At 37.1% G+C, this 26,464-nt stretch overlaps 1 protein-coding gene across 2 annotated transcripts in view; it reads right to left on the bottom strand.

Moving 5' to 3' along the window:
- Nucleotides 1-26,464, bottom strand: part of NEK7 (NIMA related kinase 7) — a 162,769-nt gene that overhangs the window by 79,842 nt on the left and 56,463 nt on the right. For both annotated transcript variants that reach the window (XM_047840327.1, XM_047840326.1), the window contains exon 2: nt 19,151-19,235. In XM_047840327.1, the coding sequence (XP_047696283.1) occupies nt 19,151-19,207 (57 nt within the window). In that variant the 5' untranslated portion in view covers nt 19,208-19,235. The remainder of the gene's footprint in view (nt 1-19,150; nt 19,236-26,464) is intronic.

Genomic DNA, 26,464 nt, shown 5'->3' with positions numbered 1-26,464 from the left:
CTGCCTTCCAACTGGGATACCTCGTTTATCATGTGGATTATCCTCCTGATTCACAAATGAAGATTGCCCAACCCTTTGGGTATAAGGCTACTTAGGTGACAGTACAGTGTATCTAACTATATAGTTTACTCTGCCCAATGTCTTTTCAATAATTATTGGGGGGAGGGCATTTAATACATAAAATCATGTTTGCAATTTGGTTATCTGGTTAGAACATGCTTAAAGTTTAAGATCGCAGGCACACTAAAGAGGAGAATAACTGGTTCAAAGCCCATAAACCCCAGGAGTTTAAAACTGCTTGGCTTCATGACAAAAGAAAACTCAGAAAGGGCATGGCTAATTCAGCACAAAGTATCTTCTGCAATTACTGAAATAAAGCCTGCATACCCTGTGTCTAAGTATTTTCAAACAGATGAATTGTTGGGAAGAAGTCCTAAAACGTAACTAATTAACATGGACAACATAACTATAAGCCTATATGTGTTATTTCTCAATACTATTTTCTCTCTTAATTACTAACTAAAAGACACCCATAACTCTTAAGGCATATTTAAAACTGTTCTTGGAAGCATTTATATTATACTTTTGTGGTAAATTATTGTTTAGCCTCATAACATTTCTCAATCTACATACTAAGATGATATATTATATAAAAAGTATCCAGAAATCTCAGAAACAAAAAATAAATATTCAAAATTACAGACAACAATTAAGAGATCAAATCTGGGAATGAATGAAGCTTTATATAACACCTTAAATGTTCTGGTTTCTTATTAATGCATCTCTTGTTGATTTGAATGCACTCTAATCACATAACACCAGATCTTGCTAACTAATTGGGATTAACTTCTACATGTCAGTCTGTGTTTACTGCTTCCTTCACATAAAACTTTTAAAATAAAATTCATTCTGCTGTGCCAGTGGTTCTTATTCTCACAGGTGCAGCAGACTCTTTAAACAAAGATTTCCTAAGACTAAATTGATTTCATTTGCTTTAAATTTGAAGGCAAGGACACCTTTTTAATGTTTATTTATATTTTGAGAGAGAAAGAGAGAGAGAGAGAACCAGCAGGGACGGGCAGAGAGAGAGAGGGAGACACAGAATCTGAGGCAGGCTCCAGGGTCCAAGCTGTCAGCACAGAGTCCAGCAACGGGGCTTGAACTCACAAAATGTGAGATCATGACGTGATCTGAAGTCAGATGCTTAACTGACTGAGCCATCCAGGTGCCCCTGAAGGCAAGGACATTTAATGAGCAATACGATAATTCAGGATAACATTAGTATGACAATTCTCTCTAGGGAAATTAGAAGAGTCACAGCATGAACTCGGTAAACTCCTCAGAGAGCAAATTATATCCTGATAATTCCTAATGGTATTGTTATCAATGGGCTAATATACAAGCCAGTATTAACTATATTTAACACCATTAATAAGGTTTTCATTATTATTGAAAATTTATCTCTTACTGATGGTTTTCATATTACCAATTATTCAAATTAATAAATTACTTTATATTTTATATGAATATTATTGGATTTCTCTAAAATTTAAGAGTAACAAAACTTCAAAATCCCCATCAATTTTGTTTAGCAATAAAGTTCATGCTAGGATCTTGAAGATGATATTACTCATCATCAAATTACTCAAACTGGAATAGCCTATTAATGATATTTAATATAATTCTTTCAAATACTATTTTCTACAAACTTTCTACAAACCTCATTGAAAACCAAAACAAAAAACAGCAAAACAACACACACAAAAATAGCACACGTGCTGGCAAAATCTAATGATTCAAAAATTATCGCCTGAAGATTTCTTGAACTATCTCAAGAGTAACCTATTCCTAAAGATACTAAGTGTTGGAGAGTTGTACCAGTTTGAACAATATACCATTAATCATTACAGCTGGCTTTTTATCAAAGGAGGAAATTCACTATAACAAAAGAAAAATGAGTGACCAAATATAACTAATTATCTAGTTAAACACTTAAAATACCCTGGTATTTATATCATTTAATCATCATTTGTTATACTACCTAGCATAATAATTACTGTATCTAAATTATGTAACCAAAAATACTATCTCCCCCACCTTATCATGAGCAGAATAGTTAATTAATGACAAAGAGGCTCCCATCGCCCCACTCCTCCCATGAGCACCACCAGCCATACCTGGTAAAATAAAATATGGCAAGGAAAAGTCTCTCACTGAGAGAAACAGACAGACAAATACACAATACAAAATAATACAAATACATAATACAAAACAATAAAAAGTAAACAAATACACGATAGTATCTAATATTTATTCTGCGTACTTAAGTACTATGCAGAGAAATACAATACAGTGATAAAATGGAAAATGAGTGGATGGTTATCTTAGATTGGGTAATTTAGGGATGATCTGACTGATGAAGTGACTTTACATTGAAGTCTGACTGATGAAGTAATTTACATTGAAATTAAAAGACCAGAAGGAAAGAGCAGAAAAAACAGCTGGAGAAAATGTCTTAAGAATGATCTTGGTGTGAAAAGGGAAAAAGCCAGTGTAGCTGGAATACAGAGAACAAGGGGCACAATGGTAAGGAAAGACGTCCAAGAGGTAAGCACTGACAAAATCACATAGTGCTCTGACAGCAAGGGTGAGGTGCTTGGGGTTTACGTGGGAAGCATGTGCTCTGATCCACTATACATTTTACAGAAATAACTCACAGTGCTGCATGGAGAAGGAATCAGAGAGGAAGGGAAGAAGTAAAGCTAGAGAGGAAGTAGGGAAAGTGGACATAGGTAATGGACTGGACCTGGGAGTTATAGTGAGATACAGACAGCAGATGGAATCAGGATATGATCTTGACGTACAAAGGAATTGCTGGTGAACTGAATATGAGAAGTGAGGGACAGAAGGAAATCAAGAATAAAGCATACAATTTTGGCATGAGTGTGTAGATGGATCTTGATGCCATTTACTGGGATAAACAAGGTGAAAGGACAGGCAATTTGGGCAGAAGATAGGCAATAAAAATGTAATTAAGGATATAATGTGATATACAAACAAGCAATGAGTAAAGGAATGTGCAGGCCGAGTAATTATTGGCAGAAATTGCCACTGTCATAGTCATGGTCATCGTCGTCACCGTCATCATCATCATAGTGCTACGTGCTAAGCACCATACTGAAAGAAAGCTCCAAATCAACTTCATGAAGTAAAATACATTATTCTTCTCATTTATTGATAAAAAAGAGTAAGGTTTATAGATGTTAAATAACTTGCTCTCCATCACATAGCTAGAAAGTAGGAGATCCAAGAATTCATTTCAGTAACTGTCTTCAGAGCTCACGCTCTCAACCACCACACTGAAGAGCCAGTCGTTCTATTTCCTTCTAGCAACTCCACAGATAAATGCTGGTATTCCACAGGGTTCATTCTTGGTCCTCACTTCTCCCTTCATACATTCACTCTGGGCAATCGAATTCACTGTTCAATCTCTCCCATTTATTGATTCTGGAAGTTCGTGTTGAAGTGATTTCGGGTATCCCCCACACCCTCCATTGGACACCCTATCATAACTCTCTGAGAAACTCCTCCTCCATCCCCTTGTTCTCCCTTGATCTACATCCCCTTGATCTATACTTAATGAGATCCAGTCAAGAAAGAAAAAAAAATGATGCATAATTAAATTTATTCTATATAAATGTGGCTGATAAAAGAGGTACTTATCAAAATTTCTAAATATAAGAAATATTTGCTTTATGAATACTTACTGAGAAAGCTGTTTGAAACATAACCAGTCATATAAAAAAGTCATAATATTCACATAATAGTGATACAAAGGAAGACAAAATATAAAGATATCCTAAAGGTAAATACTATGACTGAATTTTAATTCCAGTGTACTTAACAATGTTATATTCCTTTCAGATGCACAATACAGTGGTTCAATGATTTCATATATTACTCGCTTATCAAGTTCAGTGTACTCTTAATCCCTTTCACCTATTCTACCCATCCCCCACCTGCCCTCCTCTCTGATAACCATCTGTTCTCCATAGTTAAGAGTCTGCTTTTTGGTTTGTCTCTTTTTTTCCCCTTTGTTCATTTGTTTTGTTTCTTAAAAACCACATATGAGTGAAATCATTTTTTTGTTGGTTGTTTCTGTTGCTTGCAGGTTTTTATTTTGATACAGTCCCAATAGTTTATTTTTGCTTTTGTTTCCCTAGTCTCAGGAGACATATCTAGAAAAATGTTGCTACACAACTTACTGTCTATGGCCTCTTCTAGGATTTTAACAGCTTCAGGTCTCACATTTAGGCCCTTAATCCATTTTGACTTTATTTTTATGTATGGTGTAAGAAAATTGAACAGTTTCATTCTTCTGTATGATGCTGTCCAGTTTTCTCAGCACCATTTGTTGAAGACACTGTCTATTTTCAATTGCATGTTCTTGCCTCCATTGTTGAAGATCAACTGACCGTATAACTGGAGAGTTATTTCTGGGTTTTCTATTCTTTTCCATTGACCCATGTGTCTATTTTTGTGCCCGTACCATACTGTTTTGATTACTACATACTTGTAATATGATTTGAAGTCTGGAACAGTAATGCTGCCAGTTTTGTTTTTCTTTTTCAAGATTTCTTTGGGTATTCAAGGTCTTTTGTGGTTCATACAAATTTTAGGATTGTTTGTGAAAACTTCTGTGAAAAATGCTATTGGTATTTTGATAGAGATTACATTAAGTCTGTAGATGTAGTATAAATATTTAAAAAAATATTTGTTCTTCCAATCCATGAACATGGAATGCTTTTCCATTTCTTGGTGTCATCTTCAATTTCTTTCATCTATGTTTAATACTTTCACAGTACAGGTCATTCACCTCTTTGGTTAAGATTATTCATAGGTATTTTATCATTTTTAGTGCAACTGTAAATGGGATTGTTTTCTTAATTTCTTTTCTGCTGCCTCATTATTAGTGTACAGAAATGCAATGGATTTCCGCACATAGTTTTGTATCCTGAGAGCTTAGTGAATTCATTTATCAGTTCTAAGAGTTTTTTGGTGGAATCTTTAGAGTTTACTATATATAATATCATGCCGTCTGTATATGGTAAGCTTTACTTCTTACCAATTTGGGTGGCCTTCATTCTTTTCTCTTGTCTGACTGCTGAGCTATGACTTCCAGGACTGTTGAATAAAAGTGGTGGGAGTGTTGTCTTGTTCCCAACCTATGGGAAAAAGTTCTCTTTTTCACCAACGAGCATGATGTTCACTGTGGGTTTTTCATATAAGGCCTTTATTAAAGGTCTATCTGGTTTCCCTATAAATCTGCTTTGTTGAGGTTTTTTATCATGAATGGATGTTGTACCTTGTCAAATGCTTTGTCTACATCTATTGAAATCATTAGTTTTTAAACTTTCTCTTATTGATGGGATGTATCACACTGATTGATTTGCAAATACTGAACCACCCTTCCATCCTAGGTATAAATCCACTTGATGGTGGTGAATTATTTTTTTAATGTATTGTTGGATTTCGGTTTCTAATATATTGTTGAAGAATTCTGCATTTATGTTTATCAGAATATTGACCTATAGTTCTGTTTTTTTGTTGTGTCCTTATGTGGTTTTAGAATCAGGGTAATGCTGGCCTCATAGAATAAATTTGGAAGTTTTCCTTTCCCTTCTACTTTTTTGGAATAGTTTGAGAAGAATAGGTATTAACTCTTCTTTAAATGTTTGGTAGAATTCACCAGTGAAGCTGTTTGGTCCTGGACTTTGTTTGTTGGGAGTTTTCAATTATTGATTCAATTTCTTTGCTAGCAATCGATCTGCTTAAATTTTCTATTTCTTCCTGTTTCCTGTTTTGGTAGGTTATAAGTTCTAGGAATTTATCGATTTCTTCTAGATTGTGCCATTTGTTGGCACAGAATTTTTCATAATATTCTCTTACAATCCTTTGAATTTGTGTGTTGTCAGTTGTTATTTCTCCCTTCCATTTCTCATTGTGTTTGAGTCCTCTCTTGCTGTTGTTTTTTTATTTTTTGAGGAGGCTAGCTTGAGGTTTATCAATTTTGTTGATCATTTCAAGAACCGGCTCTGATGGTTTCATTGATCTGTTCTACTGTTTTTTGTTTGTTTGTTTACTTTAGTTTCTATATCATTTATAACTGCTTTATCTTTATTACTTCCTTCCTTTTACTGGATTTGGGTTTTGCTTATTCTTCTTTTTCTAGATCCTTTAGGTGTAAGGTTATTTATCTGAAATTTTTCTTGCCTTCTGAAGTAACCCTGCAATGGTATAAACTTGCCTCTGTTAACAACCACTTTTGCTGCATCCCAAACTTTTTGGACTGTTGTGTTTTCATTTTCATTTGTCTCCACGTATTTTTTTATTTCCTCCTTGATTTCTCAGTTGACCCATTCAGTTGTTAGTAGCATGTTATTTAACCTCCATGTATTTCTGTTCTTTCCAGATTTTTTCTTCTGATTGATTTCTAGTTTCATTGAACTGTGGTCAGAAAAGATGAATGGTATGGGGTGCCTGGGTGGCTCAGTCAGTTAAGTGTTCAACTTCAGCTCATGTCATGATCTCATGGGTTCATGAGCTTGAGCCCCACATCGGGTTCTGTACTGACAGCTCAGAGCCTGAAGCCTGCTTCAGATTCTGTGTCTCCGTCTCTCTTTACCCTTCCCCTGCTCGTGCTCGCTCTCGCTCTCTCTCTCTCTCTCTCTCTCTCTCTCTCAAAAATAAACATTAAAAATTTTTTTAAAAAAAGATACATGGTATAACTTCAATCTTTTTTGAAATTGTTGAGACTTCTTTTGTCACCTAATATGTGATCTATTCTTAACAATGTTCCAAATAGATTTGAAAAGAATGTGTATTCAGCTCTTTCAGGAGAATGTTCTGAATATATCTATTAAATACATCTGGTCCAGTGTGTCAAAGCCACTCTTTCCTTATTGATTTTCTATTTAGATGATCTGTCCATTTATGTAAGTGGTGTGTAAAAGTCCCCTACTATTATTGTATTACTATCAATTAGTTCCTTTATATTTGTTATTAACTATCTTATCTATTTGGGTGTTCTCTTGTTGGGGGCATAAATGTTTACAATTGTTACATCTTTTTGTGATTATCCTCTTAATGATTATATGACTGTCCTTCTTCATCTCTTGTTATAGTCTTTGTTTTAAAGTCAATTTACCTAATGTATTTCTACCCCAGCTTTCCTTTCACATCAATGTGCATGATAAATGTTTCTCCATCCCCTCATTTTCAATTTGCATGTGTCTTTAAGTCTGAAGTGAATCTCTTGTAAGGAGCATATAAATGGGTCTTATGTTGTTTTTTTTTTGTTTGTTTGGTTTTTTATCCATTCCATCACCCTGTGTCTTTTGATTAAAGCACTTAGTCCATTTACATTCAAAGTAATTATTGACAGGTAGATATTTGTTGTTATTTTGTTCTTTGTTTTTTGTTTGTGTGTGTGTGTGTGTGTGTGTGTGTGTGTGTGTGTGCGTGTGTATCTTCTCTGTTCCTTTCTTCCCTTCCTCTCTTCTAGTGCGGTTAAGATGGCTTTCTTTAGTGATATACTTGGATTCCTTTCTCTATTTTTTCCATATCTACTACTGGTTTTTGATCTGCGGTTACCATTCAGTTATGTATATAACATCTTGTGCATAAGAAGCCTATCTTAAGATGACAGTCACTTAAGTTTGAACCCCTTCTTTATGTCTCTCCTCCCCATGTTTTAGGTATATGGGGTCATACTTTACTTTTATTTTGTGAGTCCCTCGACTGACTAACTTTTACAGATAAACTTATTTCTACTGGTTTTGTGCTTCCTATTTTTCTTACTCTTACTTAAGGTCTTTCCTTTCCACTCAGATTCCCCTTTAATATTTCTTTTTTTAATTTTTTTTTAACGCTTATTTATTTTTGAGACAGAGAGAGACAGAGCATGAACGGGGGAGGGTCAGAGAGAGGGAGACACAGAATCCAAAACAAGCTCCAGGCTCCGAGCTGTCAGCACAGAGCCCGACGCGGGGCTCGAACTCACGGACCGCAAGATCATGACCTGAGCCGAAGTTGGCCGCTTAACCGACTGAGCCACCCAGGCGCCCCTCCCCTTTAATATTTCTGGTAGGGCTGGATTGGTGGTCATGAACTCCTCTAACTTTTGTTTGCTTGGGAACTTTGTATCTCTCCTTCTATTCTAAATGACAGCCTTGCTGAATAGAGAGTATTTTTGGCTGCAGATTATTGTCCTTTCAGCACTTTCAATGTGTCATGCCACTCCCTCCTGGCCTAAAAAGTTTCAGTTGAAAAATCCAATGATAGCCTTATGCAGTTTTCCTTATAAGTAACTGTTTTCTTTTTCTACTTTTAAAAATCTTTCTTTATTAGTGCTTTTTGCCATTTTAATTACTATTTGTCTTGAAGTGGACCTCTGGGTTGATTTCATTGGGGGATCTCTGTGCCTCCTGGATCTGAATTTCTGTTTCCTTCTCCTAATTTGGGAAGTTTTCAGCTATTATTTCTTCAAATACATTTTCTGCCCCCTTTTCTCTCTCTTCTTTTTTCTGGGATCCCTATAATATGAATGTTATCATGCTTGAAGTAGTCACTGAGTTCCCCAAGTCTATTCTCATTTTGTGTAATAATTATTCTCTCACTTGCTAGCTTGATTACTTTCCATTACTCTGTCCTCCAGGTGGCTGAATCATTCTTCTGATTCTTCTAGCCTGTTATTTACTCCATCTAGTATATTTTTAATTTCAATGATTGTGTTCTTCATCTCTGACTGGTTCTTTTTTATATCTGTGTTAAAGATCTCACTGATGTTTTCCACTCTTTTCTCAAGTCAGTGAGTAGCTTTATGATCATTATCTTAAATTCTCTATCAGGCACATTACTTATCTCCATTTTACTTAGGTCTCTTGCTGTGATTTTGTCCTGTTCTTTCATTTGGGACATATTCCTCTGTCACTTGATTTTGCCTAAACTTTTGTGTCCGTTTCTGTGTTTTAGGAACGTCAGCTGTGTCTCTTACACTTGAAAGTAGTGGGTGGGACGTGCACTTTTAAAAAGGTGGTGCTTCTGGGCTGATGGCTCAGAGCCTGGAGCCAGTTTCCGATTCTGTGTCTCCCTCTCTCTCTGCCCCTCCCCCGTTCATGCTCTGTCTCTCTCTGTCCCAAAAATAAATAAACGTTGAAAAAAAAAAAAAAAAGAAAAAAAAATAAAAAGGTGGTGCTGGCCCTGGTCTTCCTCCACAGGGGAGGAGTAGCCATCAGAGACCTGGGCCACAGGGCCCTTCCACAAAGTATACGTGGGTGGGAGATGCAGTTTTAACACAGTGCCTGTGTTCCCTGTAGGAGGTCACGAGCCACCACTGCCGGCAATGGGACTGAGGTCCCACAAAGCTCGCAGTTGGGAGATCCAGTGTTGGCAAGGTTTGCACAGGTCATCTAGGGGAGGGAATCCACTGCACCTTGACTGAGGCAGGTCTAGCTGAGGGGATGGGGGAAGGTGTAAGCAAGTTAGGTTGTGAATGCTGGTGCTGCGTGCTTCCTGCAGGTAGCTGTGTGTTTATGCTGGGGGGCAGGGGAGGGACAAGGTAACTGCCAGATCCTTTGTTCCTGGAGAAGTCCCTCAGGGAACTCTGAGTTTAGTAAATAACTCTCCCTCCCATATAACCCAGGCATTTTTCAAACTGCTGCTTCTAGGCTGTATCTCCAAGGGCCATCTGTGGTTCAGTCTCTCTAAGGGTGGGGACTCAGCTCCCTATGCCCTCTGGGCTCTCTCAGAGCTGAGCGGGCTGATTTTTAAAGTTCTAGGCTTTAAGTTCTGCTGGTTGAAAGAGCTCACCAAATATGGCGCTCTAACTTTCAATGCCAAATGCTATCGGGATTCATCTTCGCCTTGCAGGCTCCCCAGTGTGATAGTCTGTTTCTCACCCCCTCCACCCCTGTGCTCCCTCCCTTTCCCAGCCAGACCCACTGCATCTCTGCCCTTCCTGACCTATTGGATGTGGCCTCTTCTCTACATTTAGTTGTAGAGTTTGTTCTGCCAGTCTTTGGGTTGTTTTCTGGGTATTTACACTGACCTGAGTGTTATCTAGCTGTAACCATGGGACAAGGTAGGTTTAAGGTCCTCCTACTCTGCCTCTTCCCTGGAAGTAATATGACCAAATTCTAACAAACATAATAGAATCCATACATTCAATGTTGCCCTTCAAAACAGGTGCCATGATCACATACAGACTTACTCCAGGAAGGCTTCCAATACTTTACTAGGTTTGAAATTCTTCCTTTAGAATAGTAATCAGTTTGTGAATCATATGAAAATTATTGGTCTCATTTTAGAAGATAAGATATCTCATTTTGGTCAAAAGAAGAATACCAAGACTATTTACTTTTTTCACCAAGTAAATATAAATACTTGGCTCCAAGCAATTTTGCAGTATTTCCAAATATCAAATACACCCTCAAAAATGGAATGGTTCTCATCACTATAATTATTAATCTAATGCAGTTCCAAATACATTGGGAAACTATTTTAATTAATGTTGGCTTCATCTTTGACCACATCACTCTGAACAGACTGTTCAAACAGAAATTTCCAAGATAGCAGATGAAAGAATCTTTACTGTATTCGCATTTTTTTTAATCATCTAACTTTCTCAAGGTATTTCCTTTAAAATTTGAGGAACACTTACCTCTAAGTATGTATATATGAACAATCAAAATTCAAAACCCAACCAAACTTTAAATATTTTGAAATGACACTTCTCATTTGACAGCTTTCTTATTATTCTCTATTACAATGTAGGTTTTTCCTAAAAGAATTCTAAAGTAACTAAAATCTATATGATATAATATTAACATAATATAGCTTGATTAATATTTAGCTCGGGGGTGCTGTTAAGTTGGTTAAGCGTCTGACTCTTGATTTCAGCTCAGGTCATGATCTCACAGCTCTTGAGATGGAGCCCCGCGTTGGGCTCTGAACTCACAGCACAGAGAATGCTTGCCTAGGATTCTCTCTCCCTCTTTCTCTGTCCCTTGCCTGCTCGTGTTTTCTCTCTCTCTCTCTCAAAATAAATAAACATTAAAAAAATATTTAGCTGAAGAGGTATAAATTAAATTAACTTTCATTTAGAGATTAATTCATTTATCCAACAAACATCATTGGGTAGAAATTATCCTACTATCACTAACATAAAATATGACCCACAAATGTGAACACTGGGATGCTGAGATAATACATTCTTTTTTTATAACTGAAGTATAACTGATATACAATGTTATATTAGTTTCAGGTTTATAAGACATTAATTCAACAATTCTATATATTACTCAGTGCTCATCACAGTAAGTATAGCCACCATCTGTCACCATATTCTGTACTTTTCACCTCTGTGACATACTTATTTTATACGTAGAAGTTAGTACTTAATCTCCTTCACCTAGTTTGTCCCCCCCCCCTTCTACCTCCCCTCTGCAACCACCAGTTTGTTCTTCATATTTAAGAGTCTCTTTTTTTATTCGTCCATTTGTTTTGTTTTTTAGATTCCACATACAAGTTAAACCATATGGTATTTGTCTTCCTCTAACTTATTTCATTTAGCGTAATACCCTATAGTACCCATCCACGTTGTTTTAAATGGCAAGATGATACCTTATCTTCTTTATCCATTCACCTATCAGTGAACACTTGGGTTGTTTTCATATCTTGGCTATTGTAAACAATGCTGCAATAAACACAGGGGTGCATATGTCTTTTCAAAGTATAATCTTATTTGCTGGAAGCATATTAGTGTAAGGAATTACCCAATCATCATTATTTTTCTGAGAGTTATCTTTTTGTTGTCTTCCAAATTATACACTTCCTCTACTATAACACTATCTGTATTATCTCTATCATGAAATGTAGTTTATACAACATTATAATGAGGCTTTATGCTCATTATGTTCCATTAGTGACTAAATATCCTTGAATACCATTGCCTTACTATCTTATCTTAGATTTAGAGATGAAAGATAGCATAGTATAAGCAAGATATGACTGAATCTGAGTCCAAAATAAGTAAAGACACAAAATTCAGTGAGAGAACTAAGAGACCATGTGATGCAAGACCTTCTAAGTCATATAAGGAAATGCAAAAATTCATCTAACAGCAATAAAAAGCAGCCTTTTAAGGAGTGTGATATAAGGAAATGTACACTTTAAAAGGATAACTCATGCTGCAATGTACAGAATGAACTAGAAATGATAAAATGAAAGGTAAAGAGCTCAGTTACAAAGTTTTGGAAATAATCCAGGAAAAAGGTAAACTAGAGTAGTACAGTCAGGATGCAGAGAGTTAGCAGATCAGATAGTTTTTAGGAAATAAAACCAAGAGAACATGGTAATTGCCTAGACATAATGTATGAGATTCCCTTCTTTGTAATTTGGGCAACTAGATGGATGGTGGTAATAATCACAACCAAAAGTGCAACCTTGGGCAGAATATAACAAAGTTCATTTTGAAGACTAGGTACTTGAGGTACCTAGAAAAATATCAAGAGTCATGGTGATTAGGATCCAACTGGCCAGGAAATGCACGAGGAGCTTTCTCCATGAAAGCTAAAGAATCACTGGCTTGGAGTCAGACAACCCCGGGTCAGTTCATTGGTCTGAGCCTCAGTCCCTTACTTGTAGTGTGTGAAAAACAACGTTTTGTATGTTATCTGTCAGAAATAAATGAAGCAGTGTATTCAAAAGACTTAGCACACAGTAGGTGCATTTTAAGAACTCACTAATCGGTAGATACCAACAGTAGCAGCCATACCAGCACCCCGGACAAAAGTGGGATGAAGGTGGTAAGACAGCAAGCTGGGTGGTCAGGTTTTCAATCATGTGAGAGGTAATGTCCTCATCACCTGCTCTCCTGAGAAAAAGATAAGAGCTATCAGAAAGGTGACAATCCTTTAGACAGGGAGCAGAAGCCTCAGTACAGCAGGCTTCACCCTTTCCTACCCCTAAGAAAAAGGAGTCGTGATCAGAAAGAGGTACTGTGGATGGAGAAGGCTGCTGTTGCTACCTCCTAATCATTATGGTATGGTTATTAGAGAACAAGTAGCCTCCACGTGAGAGGGTGACAGGGGAAGCAGTGTCCATGGGGGAAAGAGATAACGCTCCAGTTAAAATAAGGAGGTGAAAAAAAAGCGTTCAGTAAGAAATGAGGGGTGTAGGCGGTTACTTGTACAATGAAAGAGAAATTCTGTAGATATTTGTATATTTTAATATTCATATTCAAAAAGGTGGTGCTTAAAAAGAGAACTGATTGATTTGACACCAAGTTTATATTCTTTCAACAAACATTTACTTAATGTCGACTATGCACTCTGGGTACCATTCTGGAGACTAGGGATAAAGTTTATACTCTAAGAAAACAACGGGAACGAACAAAATAAAAAGCAGTAAGGTTATAAATTCTACGGAGAAAAATATGGCAGTGAAGGCATACTGGGTTGGCGTGAAATTTTAATTTTCATTGAATGATCAAAGCAGGTGATATTCAAATATGTACTTGAAGAAGATGAATGAACGAGCTGATGAGAAACTACTAGAAGGTTTTAAACGGACAGGATTTGACTACAATGTTATATTTTATATTTAAATTTTGTATACTTTTGTAATGGCTTCTGTGTTGAGAGTACAGTGAAAGGAGGCAAGGGCAGAAGCAGAGACCAACTGGGAAGCCATTCACAATAAGGTCTGTGAAAAATTAACTTTGACCAGAGTGGTGACATAGGGTAAGAAGTATTCCGATTCTAAATATATTTAAAGCTAGAGCTTATGGGATTAGATAGAAGACAAGGCATTGGAGGGAGTCAGGAATGTCCCTAAAAGCTTTAGCCTAGCAACTGAAAGGATGGACTTGCCACTAATTGTGACAGAGAAGACTGTAGAGAACAGTTTTAGGAGGAATATTTGGAGTTCAGATTCAGACATGAATTCAGACATGCAAATCTGATGTCAAGTGTGCAAGCGGATACAAGAGTTTGGAATTCAGGACAGAGGTCTGGGTTGAGATGTAAATCTGAGAGTCAACAGCATATAGATCATAGTTAGAGTCCTGATTTGTTAAGAGGTTCAGGAGGGGAGGAGAAATCAGCAAAGGAGACCACTAAGGCATGAGAAAAACAAAGTTCTTGGAAGCTAAGCAATGAACAGGCTTCAAAGAAGAAAGTATGGCCAACTCTACCAAATGCAGCTGGTAAGTGAGGAAGATGAGGCCGAAGAACCCACAGCTGGACCGAGCAACATGGGAAGTGCGATCCTGGCAAGGGCAGTGTAGGGTGGCATGGTCAGGGAGAAAGCTTAATTGGAGTACACTTCAGAGAGTGAAAGGAGAGACAAAACTACAAATAAATCTTTCTAGGAATTTTGCAATAAAAGGCAGCAGAGAAATAGGTCAACAGCTGGAGAGAGGGAGGACTTCAAATGCTGTTTTTTGAGTTTGTTTGGTTTGGTTTGTTGTTTGATGGAAAGAATAACAGCACCTTAGTATGTAATAGAAAGGACTCAGTAGAGGAAGCTGAAATAAGGAGGGGATGGAGATGGGATCTGGTGCTCATGGGAGGACTGGCCTTTGAGAACAGTGTGGCTCCTGCATCTGAAAAGGAAAAGGCAGATCACAGGAGTACAAATTCTGGGAGGAGGATATCCATGGTAGGGGTCTGTGAGTGTTCTCTTCTGATTGTTTCCGGTTTTTTTTTTTTGTTTTTTTTTTTAAGTGAAGTAGGAAGCAAGGGCATTAGCTGAGACTGAGGATGGAGGGAAAAGTGTTGGGGGCTGAGGAAGAAAAACTAGGAAGTAGTCACTGAGGAGACTGGGAAGCAAAGGCATTAAAAGGATATGGCTGCTGATATAGAATTAAGAGTTACTTGAGGTTCATGCTCATGAACTTAAACTATGTATAGCAAGAGTCTTCTTTCCTCAAAACAGCAGCTGCTCATTCTCCTGTACCTTTATTAATAAAGTTATTCAATGAACTAAACTTGTTAAAAGAAGACCATTACATCTAAACTTGTATAAAGACTCCCCAAAATAAAAGCTCTGCTCAATGCTATATGACAAGTACCTTGGCAAAATCGATTTATCAAAAGAAGCAAGCTAAATGATGACCCTTATTTCATAAAGAAAGTAATTCTGTAAAAATAAGTTAAAGAGAAGAGAAGAGGGGCGCCTGGGTAGCTCAGTCAGTTAAGCATCCGACTCTTGAGCTCAGCTTAGGTTGTGATCTCACAGTTTATGAGTTCAGGACCCATGTGGGGCTCTGTGCAGGCTCTGTGCAGAGACTGCTTGGAATTCTCTCTCCCTCTCTCTCTCCCCCTACTCTATTCATACTCTCTCTCTCAAAATAAATGAACTTAAAAAAAATTATAAAAAGAGAGAGAGAGAGAGAGAGAGAGAGAGAGAAGGTAAGGTAATACAGTTATCGTGACCAAAAATCCTATCCACGCAATAGAGTTCACCGGGGGCTGCTTCGCTCTGGCCCACAACACACCTGGGTTACTAGCCTGACATGCTACAAGGCAAACCTCACCGCTTCACACTCCTTTCACAGAGATGCGAAAGCACAAGTGGACTCTGGATTCGGCTGCAATGAAGCTTAAAGGAATGGTCAGTCTACCTTTCTGCTTGGATTGGAAAACAGCAAGGCAAGATTCTCATACCTTCCAAGCTAAATAAGGACAGTCTATTTTTCTACCTGCAGATGTGGGATACTTTCCCTCTTTCACAAGTAGCAAAAGCGTTAACACTAGATATCTACAAATTTGCAAAAAATAATTATAATCTAAGCCCTGAAGATTATTACAATTAAAATTAATCTTCTTTCTGGGGTGCCTGAGTGGCTCAGTCAGTTAAGCATCCAACTTTTGGTTTCGGCTCAGGTCATGATCTCACAGTTCATGAGTTTGAGCCCCATGTTGGGGGGCATGCTGACAGTGGGGAGCCTGCTTGCGATTCTCTCCCTCTCTGCCCCTCCTCCACTAGCGTGCATGTGCAAGTGCACTCTCTCTATATCTCAAAATAAATAAATTAATTTAAAAAATTAATTCTCCTTCTAATCACTACCAGAAATCGTTAGTATTATACTGATTATAATTGTTTTGTATTTAAATTTATGATAAGAATGTGAATGTACCATAGCCCTCTTCAAATAATGACGATAAATCAAAACACTCACAAAATGTTAGTTGTAAACTTCCATTGTTTAAAATTAGTCTCATAGTAGAAAATAAACATTTTACCATTTATCTATCACCATCTTATACACAGTCTGTATTTTTTTTTAATTAAGCTAAATCCATTGTTCCACAAACAACAGTTCTAAAGCAATGAGAATATATAAATTAGAATCTAGTTAAAATATCCTTGCAGTATCTTCTAGGCTTTCGTGGAAGGAATCAAAGAAGGAAAGAAGGAAGGAAATGAAGGGAAGGGAAAAAATGAAAGCTGACAGAAAAAATTTTTCTCTAAGTTCAAGAGAATCATAGTAGTGCAAAAGCACATTTTAAAGGATAATAAATCTCACAATCTAAAACTTCAACAACAACAAAAACCCCTATACTACAAATGAGACCATATATTCATATTGTGGGGTTATTCATCTCAGAACAAGGAAAGGAAAGATATGCCAGGAATATACATCACTCATCATTATAACAGGGCATAATTGGTATTTGACACTTAGAAAGCTGACTTCCCCAGATTTCTGTTTATGTCCAGACTGATATTAGCATTACAAAAGTGAAAGAAGTCACTTGGCTAACCATATGTTGCCATATCACCCCCCTTATTCAGGCCAATGGTGTGGAACAAAACAAAAGAAGGTCGTCAACCCCTAGCAGACACTGTCCTTTCCCAGCGCTTGAAAATAATAATGATACCAAGAGTGGGAACATTTTTCAAAGATTTAATAAGCAATAACACCTATAAGCTCTTGTCAGGTAATCTTTCTTTCATGATCTCACACCATCGGTCTGAAGGGGGGGGAGGGGAGGAATCCTTCTCCCTTCCCCCACTTGCCACAGGCAGCTAGAACCTGGGATGACACTTGCCTGTTTCCAACAGGGAGAGAGGTCCACCCTCACAGGAGCAGCAGCAGGAGGCATAAGCGAAAGGAACAGTGTGAAAAGAGATGCAGAACCACATATATAATCTTGAAATTTATGCTGTGTGGCAGCTTCGTGTCTCAGAGGAAAATAATTACTTTCATTTTTGCCTCCTACTGCCACTCCGACCTTTCCCGGTCGGTGAGTCAGTGGGAGGCAAAAATGAAAGTGCTTTTTTTCTCCCCCCTTTGAAACTTAGGGCTGTTCCCAACTGTGGATTTCAGAATCGTAACAAGAACTGCCTAATTTTTAGAGGGGCTCCTTTTATCATCTCCACTAGAAACAACAAGACTATGAAATAATAGTGTTCGCCTATGTGTGTAAAATCGGCGCTAACGTGTGTATACCTGATAGTTAGAAGGTGCTAATTACAAGCTTGATAATTTATCACCATAGCAGAAAATACAGACAGATCTTAAAAAACAACCATCCTGAAATTAAAATACTGGACACTGTATATTAACTAGTTGGAATTTACATAAAAACTTAAAAATAAAGAAATAAAAATAGCGGCCTGACTCTAAGGTAAAGGGTCTCTTTTTTGAATACTGAGAATTCAGGTAAGTATAACAAAGAAAAGCAATGTAAACTTCTGTTAGGTAAAGGGCTGATTTAAACATCTTCATCTGAAGGAGTCCCTGACTGGCTTCAAAGACATCTTCTTATTGAGGCCCTGCTCCATATGAAGAAGTACAATACCACAGCATATCCAAAGTAAGTAAGGCGTAGTCCTCTTCCTCCAAGAGTGTAGCCCCAGAGAGATAAGAAAATGTCCACATAAAACAATACAACGGTGTCAGAAATACCAGAAGACATACAAAGAATGTATCATCAGGTTTTCAAGAGAAGATATTACAATCAGAAAAAGCTTCATGATAGAAATGGCATTTTAGATGGTACTTAAAAAACAGGCATGATTTGAAAAATTGGCGAGAAAAATGAGGGTGCAAAGGGAACAAAATCACAGAGGCAGAAAAGGCAGTCCTGGCAAAATTTTCTGAACTGTGTTTCACAGAAACTGTGTTTCACAGTCACCGATTCTGGGAGAAGTCAATAGATGCACTTAAAAATATATAATAAAAAAGTCCCATAGTTAAATAAGTGTGAAAAACACTTACACCCATGTCCTCCTCTGGGAAATTTCAAGTGCACAGCAGAATAAGAAAGGCTCTGAGGAAGGACTGTCATCAAGTAACTGTTTAACCCAAGTCCCACCAACCTATATGACTACAGAAATTTGAAAGAATATTCATCGATTCTTCCAACAATTTCAGAATCACTATCTAAGCAAAACTGAGATAAGATTAGCAGAGTAAATTTGAGACTAGACTCTAGAATCTAGAATGCCTCAAACACAAAACTGAGAAATGTAGCTTTTATGAATGACAGCAGAAGTGAGATTTGGGCCCTACAAAGAGGGGTGTATTCTTTCAAGCATATCATTACATATTGGGCTTCATGGCAAGCTTTGTATGAAACATTCTTTCACTTCATTTTATGTTACGGAAACACAAGCAACCACCTAAAAGGAGAAACGCACCACTAATCAGAGAACATGAGAAAAGGAGCAATAATGGAAGGCAGCTGTGGATAATGCAGGATCAGCCACCAAAGCAAAGACAGGCACCACACATACGGGCACCCCCACTAGCTGGGCACAGCCTCACTTGTGTTCTTTTCTCTCTAAGCTTAATAATATTAACTCACAAAGCCTACCGGTCCTTCAATTAAAGTTAAAATCTAAAGCTGGGTTTTTTGTTTGTTTGTTTGTTTGTTTTTTTACATGTTGGTGCATTAGAACTAAGTATTCTAAAACACTATTTAAAATATAAACAATTCTGACTAAACTTGTAAATTCATAATTAGCATTTTTGGGGCTGTTTTATTTCCTAAAGGAACTGTAATTCTGTACACACACACACACACACACACACACACACACACACACACACACATCAGCCTTCATTAGAACAAATTACCTGTGGCTGGAACTGGGGAACAGGTGGCCCTTGCATTCCTTGTGATTGCTCATCCATTGTCTGAAGCAATAAGAACTTTAGAACTCTGCAAAAATATAAAGTTGAAATTTAAATAATGCAATCATTACCAACTCGTTTTGCTTATCATATTCCTGATGCTTGCATTCAAATATTAGACTTACCTAACGTTTCAGAAAGTATCCAAGAACATACCCCATACTCTTATACCTGCCATTTGCCAAATTCAAGCTCTGTTTAGCTAACACAAGTGGTAGATTTACTGTCCCAACTAAGTCCATTTCTCCAAAGTAGTATTATGTGCTTAGAAAATTCTATATTGTGAGATGAAATTTTCTCTTCTCCATTATAGCATATAGACCAAACAGACTTCCCCTTACCCTTGCCAATATGCAAAGATAATTACCATAATAAGCTTCCATAAGTGTGGTAAATGTTCTACATTCTAAAATGCACCTCATCTTCATATTCTAAAATGTTAGTGTTTTTGTTCTGTATGTCCAACTACAATTCTTACTGTAATTTTAGGTTTAAACTTAAAAGGCTAGTCCTCATGAGGTTGTTTACTCTTTTACGCATACTTTGCTTATAATTATTAAACATTCATCCATTAACTCCGTAAACATAAGACTAATTCTATGTCACCTACTGCACAAGGCTCAAGTATTGAACTACAAATGAGACACGCCTGTTGGCCCATCCAACAACACTGATTCTATACACTGTCAACTATTTCTAGGTTCCTTGTGTTATTTTATATGAAAATATAACTTATGTTAAAAAACTAGGATCCATTTAAGTGGGATTAACAGAGAAACTAAAACACATCCTCACTTCATTATACTCTTTAAAAAACAATTAAAAAAAAGACATGGGCCATTTGTATTGCAAATGTTTCATTCCATTCTATAATTTGTCTTTTCTAAAACCTTTTCAATGTCATCTTTTCCTTTATAATTAATACCTTTGTATACTATTTAAGAATTATTTGTCTACTCCAGGTTTTCATACATTAGCTTCTAATGTAAGCTTTATTGTTTTATCTTTCATGTTTAGATACATAATTGACCTGTAATTAAATTTTTGCATCACATAATGTAAAGATAATATTTAGTTTTTTTCCATATGGATATCCAATTGATTCCAAATCATATACTGAAATGATTATCCTTCACCCCACACCCCTTTACACTACAACTCTGTCATCCTTGCCATTTATCAAATGAAAGCATAGATACACACACACACACACACACACACACACACACACACACACTGCCAACTTACTGAACTCACTTATTAGTTCAAGTAGATTTTTGGTTATTCTTGCCTTATTGCAATGGCTAAAACCTCTAGTACGATGAACCTAAGTAAAGAGTAGACATCCTTTTCTTGTTCCTATCATGAGAAAAGTGTTGAGAAGGAAAAACTTGCCTTAACCATTCAAGGTTCTTCTAGCTTTTCTAAGAATCAAATTGAAATGAGACAGAATAACAGGAGAAAAAATTAGTAACATGTATACCTTCTATATACATAGGAGCAACTCAGGAAAACCAAGCAACTCCCCGAAATGGTCGAAGCCATCAACTTAAATACTGTCTTTAGGCAAAGACAAAAGATGTTGGGAGTCAGTTATGAGAGGTAACCAGGAAAAGCACAGTAGACAAGGTAAGATTGTTATACAGAATTAACTCATTACCTTCTCTATTAGTAGGTTTCTAGAAACTGGGTCAACCCTTCTTCCTGGTACAGCAAGAGAGACACCCTTACAAATGGAAATTTATATATATATATAAATACAAATATCTATGCAAAGGAGTAACTTCTACTTGGTTTGTGGAGCTTCTCATGTATTTGCAGTATCTTAAAAATAACCAGCTTAAAATAATCAATAGGCCAAAGTTGCATATCTTAGAAAAATATGTTCCCTTGCAAAAACATTTTGCCATTAATGTGAGATGTATATTTTTCTTAGATGTCTTAATTTATCAGGTTGAGACAGTGTCCTTCTATTCTTACTTTGCCAGAAGATTTTATATAGGGATACCTGGGTGGCTCAGGCAGTTAAGTGTCTGACTCTTGGTTTCGGCTCAGGTCATGATCTCATGATTTTGTGAGTTCAAGCCCCACATCAAGCTCTGTGCTGACAGTGAAGAGCCTGCTTGGGATTCCCTCTCTCCCCCTCTTTCTGACTCTCCCCCACTCATGCTGTCTCTCTCTCTCTCAAAATGAATAAATAAACTTAAACATTTTATATAGATGTTAAATGCTTTCTCTCTATCTTTGATGGTATATATATATAATATATATATATTATATATATACATATATATATTCTATATATATATATATTGTTCATATATATATGCAAAGAAATATATATATAGAAATAATAGTTCATTAAAATGTTGAAACATGGTGACTCATTTCTGAATGTTAAGCCAGTATTAACTTCTGGGATGAATCTCAGTCATGGTATATAATCATATTTATCTATTTTTGGATTGGTTTTTATTTAGTGTTGGATCCAAGGAGGGGAGGAGGCTGAAGAAGAAAGAGAACCCTAGTAATGAATTAGAATATCTTTTACAGTGAAATCCAAATCATTAAAAGCAGCATTTCACATAGTATCCCACAGATAGTTTCACAAAACACTCCATGACAAAAAGGGTTTCCAGGTCAAAGACCTCTGTGAAATACTACTCATTTTATAAGTCACTCTTAGAGAGTCATAATAAATACTGACATACTAAAGGATCCAAACAGGCCTGTAGTTAATAAAATACTTAAATTCATTTAAAACTTCATTCTGTTTAACTTAGTCAAAAAATGTTTTCTTTGTGTAACATTTTCTAATATCCCACACAGCTTGACTAATGCTAAGAACACACTTGAGAAGTTTGTACTAGATTATAATAAAATGGGTTTCCTTATACCTACTAATGAGCGACAATGTCTAAATAAATAAAATTACAAAGAAAAGAAGCTAAAGGAAAACGAAATTTAAAAAAAACAACATAAAACTCAAAGAAATCAAATAAGTGATTTAACCTAACAATCTGCATAACAGGAAAATCACTTCTACAATATCCCTTGACAGAGGTCAAAAAGCCTCTGCTTGGAAAATTAACATCTGTATGAAATTCTCATATTTCATGTAAGCTTAATAAGTACAATGAATAAAGAGCAACAAAATTTTCTTTGCATAAAATCTAACACAGTTCCATGTGTCACTAGATTCTTAATGCTATTACAGAATAAGAATATTTATAGATTGGTTTCACATCATTATCATATTTTCAAAGCCCAAAAATATTTATATTTTATCTATTTCCACTAATCTCTTCATAAATAAAATAAAAATATATTTTAATATATAAAATATGTTAAAGGGATATCCACTCTCACCGCTGTTGTTTAACATAGTGTTGGAAGTGCTAGCATCAGCAATCAGACAACAAAAGGAAATCAAAGGCATCAAAACTGGCAAAGATGAAGTCAAGCTCTCACTTTTTGCAGATGACATGATATTATACATGGAAAATCCGATAGACTCCACCAAAAGTCTGCTAGAACTGATACAGGAATTCAGCGAAGTTGCAGGATACAAAATCAATGTACAGAAATCAGTTGCATTCTTATACACTAATAAAGAAGCAACAGAAAGACAAATAAAGAAACTGATCCCATTCACAACTGCACCAAGAACCATAAAATACCTAGGAATAAATCTAACCAAAGATGTACAAGATCTGTATGCTGAAAACAATAGAAAGCTTATGAAGGAGATTGAAGAAGATATAAAGAAATGGAAAAACATTCCGTGCTCATGGATTAGAAGAATATTCTTAAAATGTCAATACTACCCAAAGCTATCTACACATTCAATGCAATCCCAATCAAAATTGCACCAGCATTCTTCTTGAAGCTAGAACAAGCAATCCTAAAATTCATATGGAACCACAAAAGTCCCCAAATAGCCAAAGTAATTTTGAAGAAGACCAAAGCAGGAGGCATCACAATCCCAGACTTTAGCCTCTACTACAAAGCTGTAATCATCAAGACAGCATGGTATTGGCACAAAAACAGACACATAGACCAATGGAATAGAATAGAAACCCCAGAACTAGACCCACAAAAGTATGGCCAACTAATCTTTGACAAAGCAGGAAAGAGCATCCAATGGAAAAAAGACAGTCTCTTTAACAAATGGTGCTGTGAGAACTGGACAGCACCATGCAGAAGATTGAAACTAGACCACTTTCTTACACCATTCACAAAAATAAACTCAAAATGGATAAAGGACCTGAATGTGAGACAGGAAACCATCAAAACCCTAGAGAAAGCAGGAAAAGACCTTTCTGACCTCAGCCGCAGCAATTTCTTACTTGACACATCCCCAAAGGCAAGGGAATTAAAAGCAAAAATGAACTACTGGACCTCATGAAGATAAAAAAGCTTCTGCACAGCAAAGGAAACAATCAACAAAACTAAAAGGCAACTGACAGAATGGGAAAAGATATTTGCAAATGACATATTGGACAAAGGGCTAGTATCCAAAATCTATAAAGAGCTCACCAAACTCCACACCTGAAAAACAAATAATCCAGTGAAGAAAAGGGAAGAAAACATGAATAGACACTTCTTTAATTTTTTTTTTTTCAACATTTATTTATTTTTGGGATAGAGACAGAGCATGAACGGGGGAGGGGCAGAGAGAGGGAGACACAGAATCGGAAACAGGCTCCAGGCTCTGAGCCATCAGCCCAGAGCCTGATGCGGGGCTCGAACTCACGGACCACGAGATCGTGACCTGGCTGAAGTCGGACGCTTAACCGACTGCGCCACCCAGGCACCCCGATGGACACTTCTTTAAAGAAGACATCAGGATGGCCAACAGGCACATGAAAAGATGCTCAACGTCGCTCCTCATCAGGGAAATACAAATCAAAACCACACTCAGATTATCACCTCACGCCAGTCAGAGTGGCCAAAATGAACAAATCAGGAGACTATAGATGCTGGAGAGGATGTGGAGAAACGGGAACCCTCTTGCACTGTTGGTGGGAATGCAAACTGGTGCAGCCACTCTGGAAAACAGTGTGGAGTTTCCTCAAAAAATTAAAAATAGGGGCGCCTGGGTGGCGCAGTCGGTTAAGCGTCCGACTTCAGCCAGGTCACGATCTCGCGGTCCGTGAGTTCGAGCCCCGCGTCAGGCTCTGGGCTGATGGCTCAGAGCCTGGAGCCTGTTTCTGATTCTGTGTCTCCCTCTCTCTCTGCCCCTCCCCCATTCATGCTCTGTCTCTCTCTGTCCCAAAAACAAATAAACGTTGAAAAAAAAAAAAAATTAAAAAAAAAATTAAAAATAGACTTACCCTATGGACCCAGCAGTAGCACTGCTAGGAATTTACCCAAGAGATACAGGAGTACTGATGCATAGGGGCACTTGTACCCCAATGTTTATAGCAGCACTCTCAACAATAGCCAAATTGTGGAAAGAGCCTAAATGTCCATCAACTGATGAATGGATAAAGAAATTGTGGTTTATATACACAATGGAGTACTACGTGGCAATGAGAAAGAATGAAATATGGCCCTTTGTAGCAACGTGGATGGAACTGGAGAGTGTGATGCTAAGTGAAATAAGCCATACAGAGAAAGACAGATACCATATGTGTTCACTCTTATGTGGATCCTGAGAAACTTAACAGAAACCCATGGGGGAGGGAAGGAAAAAAAAAAGAGGTTAGAGTGGGAGAGAGCCAAAGCATAAGAGACTCTTAAAAACTGAGAACAAACTGAGGGTTGATGGGGGGTGGGAGGGAGGGGAGGGTAGGTGATGGGTATTGAAGAGGGCATCTTTTGGGATGAGCACTGGGTGTTGTATGGAAACCAATTTGACAATAAATTCATATATTAAAAAATAAAATTAAAATAAAATAAATTAAAATAAATTAAATTAAATTAAATTAAAATATGTTAAATATATATTCAACCTTCTAGATTATAAATTCCATGTTGCAGGGACCTATATATTTGTCAGCCACAGTTGTATCCCCAGTGCTCAAGTCAATGCTCAGCACAAAACAGGTGCTGAATATTCAATTAATGAATGCATGTATGTCTGTCATAAAAACATCAAATAATTACTGTTACAGTTTAATAAATCTAAAGTCAATGATGAGAATAATCATTATCAAATTCAACAAATTTGGCCACCAATCTTCAATCAAAAAAAGCTGCCCAAAGAAGGTGCTATCTAAATTGGGTTTTAAATAATGAAGAGGAAAAGTTAACAAGGTTTAGATGACCAAGGAAGAGAGGAATTCTGGGAAAAGGAAAAAAAGATATCGAAATACCCAAAAGCAGAACACAACATCTTACAAAGTAGCTTCAAAGTAAAGTTGACAGGTAGTAGGAGATAGGTGGCGGAGAGTTAGTAGCAGGTTACATTAACAACACAGGTGTCAGTTCATGAAAAAACTGTTAGGGTATTTACTCTATCCAGTTGGTATCAGAGAGCTAATGTTGAGTTTCAAGCAGCCAAGAGAAAGAATTTCACTATTTTTGAAAGACAGTCTTTCTTGCCATGTGACTGAGTAGAGGGGTTCCCAACCATAAGCAACACCAGTTAAGAAGCTACTGCAACAGTCAAGAAATGATAAGGCTGCTTGCCACATCCTCTTTCTTGACCTTGCCCAGCTTTCAACAAAATTGACTATCTCACTTTCGTAAAATGTTCTGTGATCCCATATTCTTCTGACTTTTCTCCTACACTACAGCTATTCTTTCTAAGTTCCTGTCTAACATTTATGTTGAAGTGCTCTAATATTTAAATCTTCTTTTGGAGGGGGAGGGGCACCTGGCTCAGTCAGTTGAGAGTCCCCACTCTTGATTTTGGCTCAGGTCATGATCCCAGGGTTGTGGGACTGAGTCCTGTGTCGGGCTCCACAATGGGCACAGAGCCTGATTAATAAGACTCTCTCTCTCCCTCTGCTCCTCTCCCCTGTTCAATCTCTCTCTCTCAAAAATAATAATAATAATTCTTTTTTTAAAATCTACTGTCTCTGCTGAAGTCATCCTACCCAGTACCGTGACTTTGAATACCATCTCTATATGATTACTCTGAAATTTGTATCTCTACCATAGGTGTATGTTCTGAGCTCTGAGCTACAAACACCAATATCCAATCTCCCATGTTGAATAGAGGATTCCATCTCCCATCTCCCAAGATATGCTTCACAATCTACTCAGTTGGTCCAGCCCCCAAATTCTCAAGCTTCTGGGTCTCTAGAC

This window comes from Prionailurus viverrinus, chromosome F1 (assembly GCF_022837055.1).
Source record: "Prionailurus viverrinus isolate Anna chromosome F1, UM_Priviv_1.0, whole genome shotgun sequence".
Classification (NCBI taxonomy): Eukaryota; Metazoa; Chordata; class Mammalia; order Carnivora; family Felidae; genus Prionailurus; species Prionailurus viverrinus.
The sequence above is the reverse complement of the archived record's forward strand: the minus strand, read 5'-3'. Positions and strand labels throughout refer to the sequence as shown.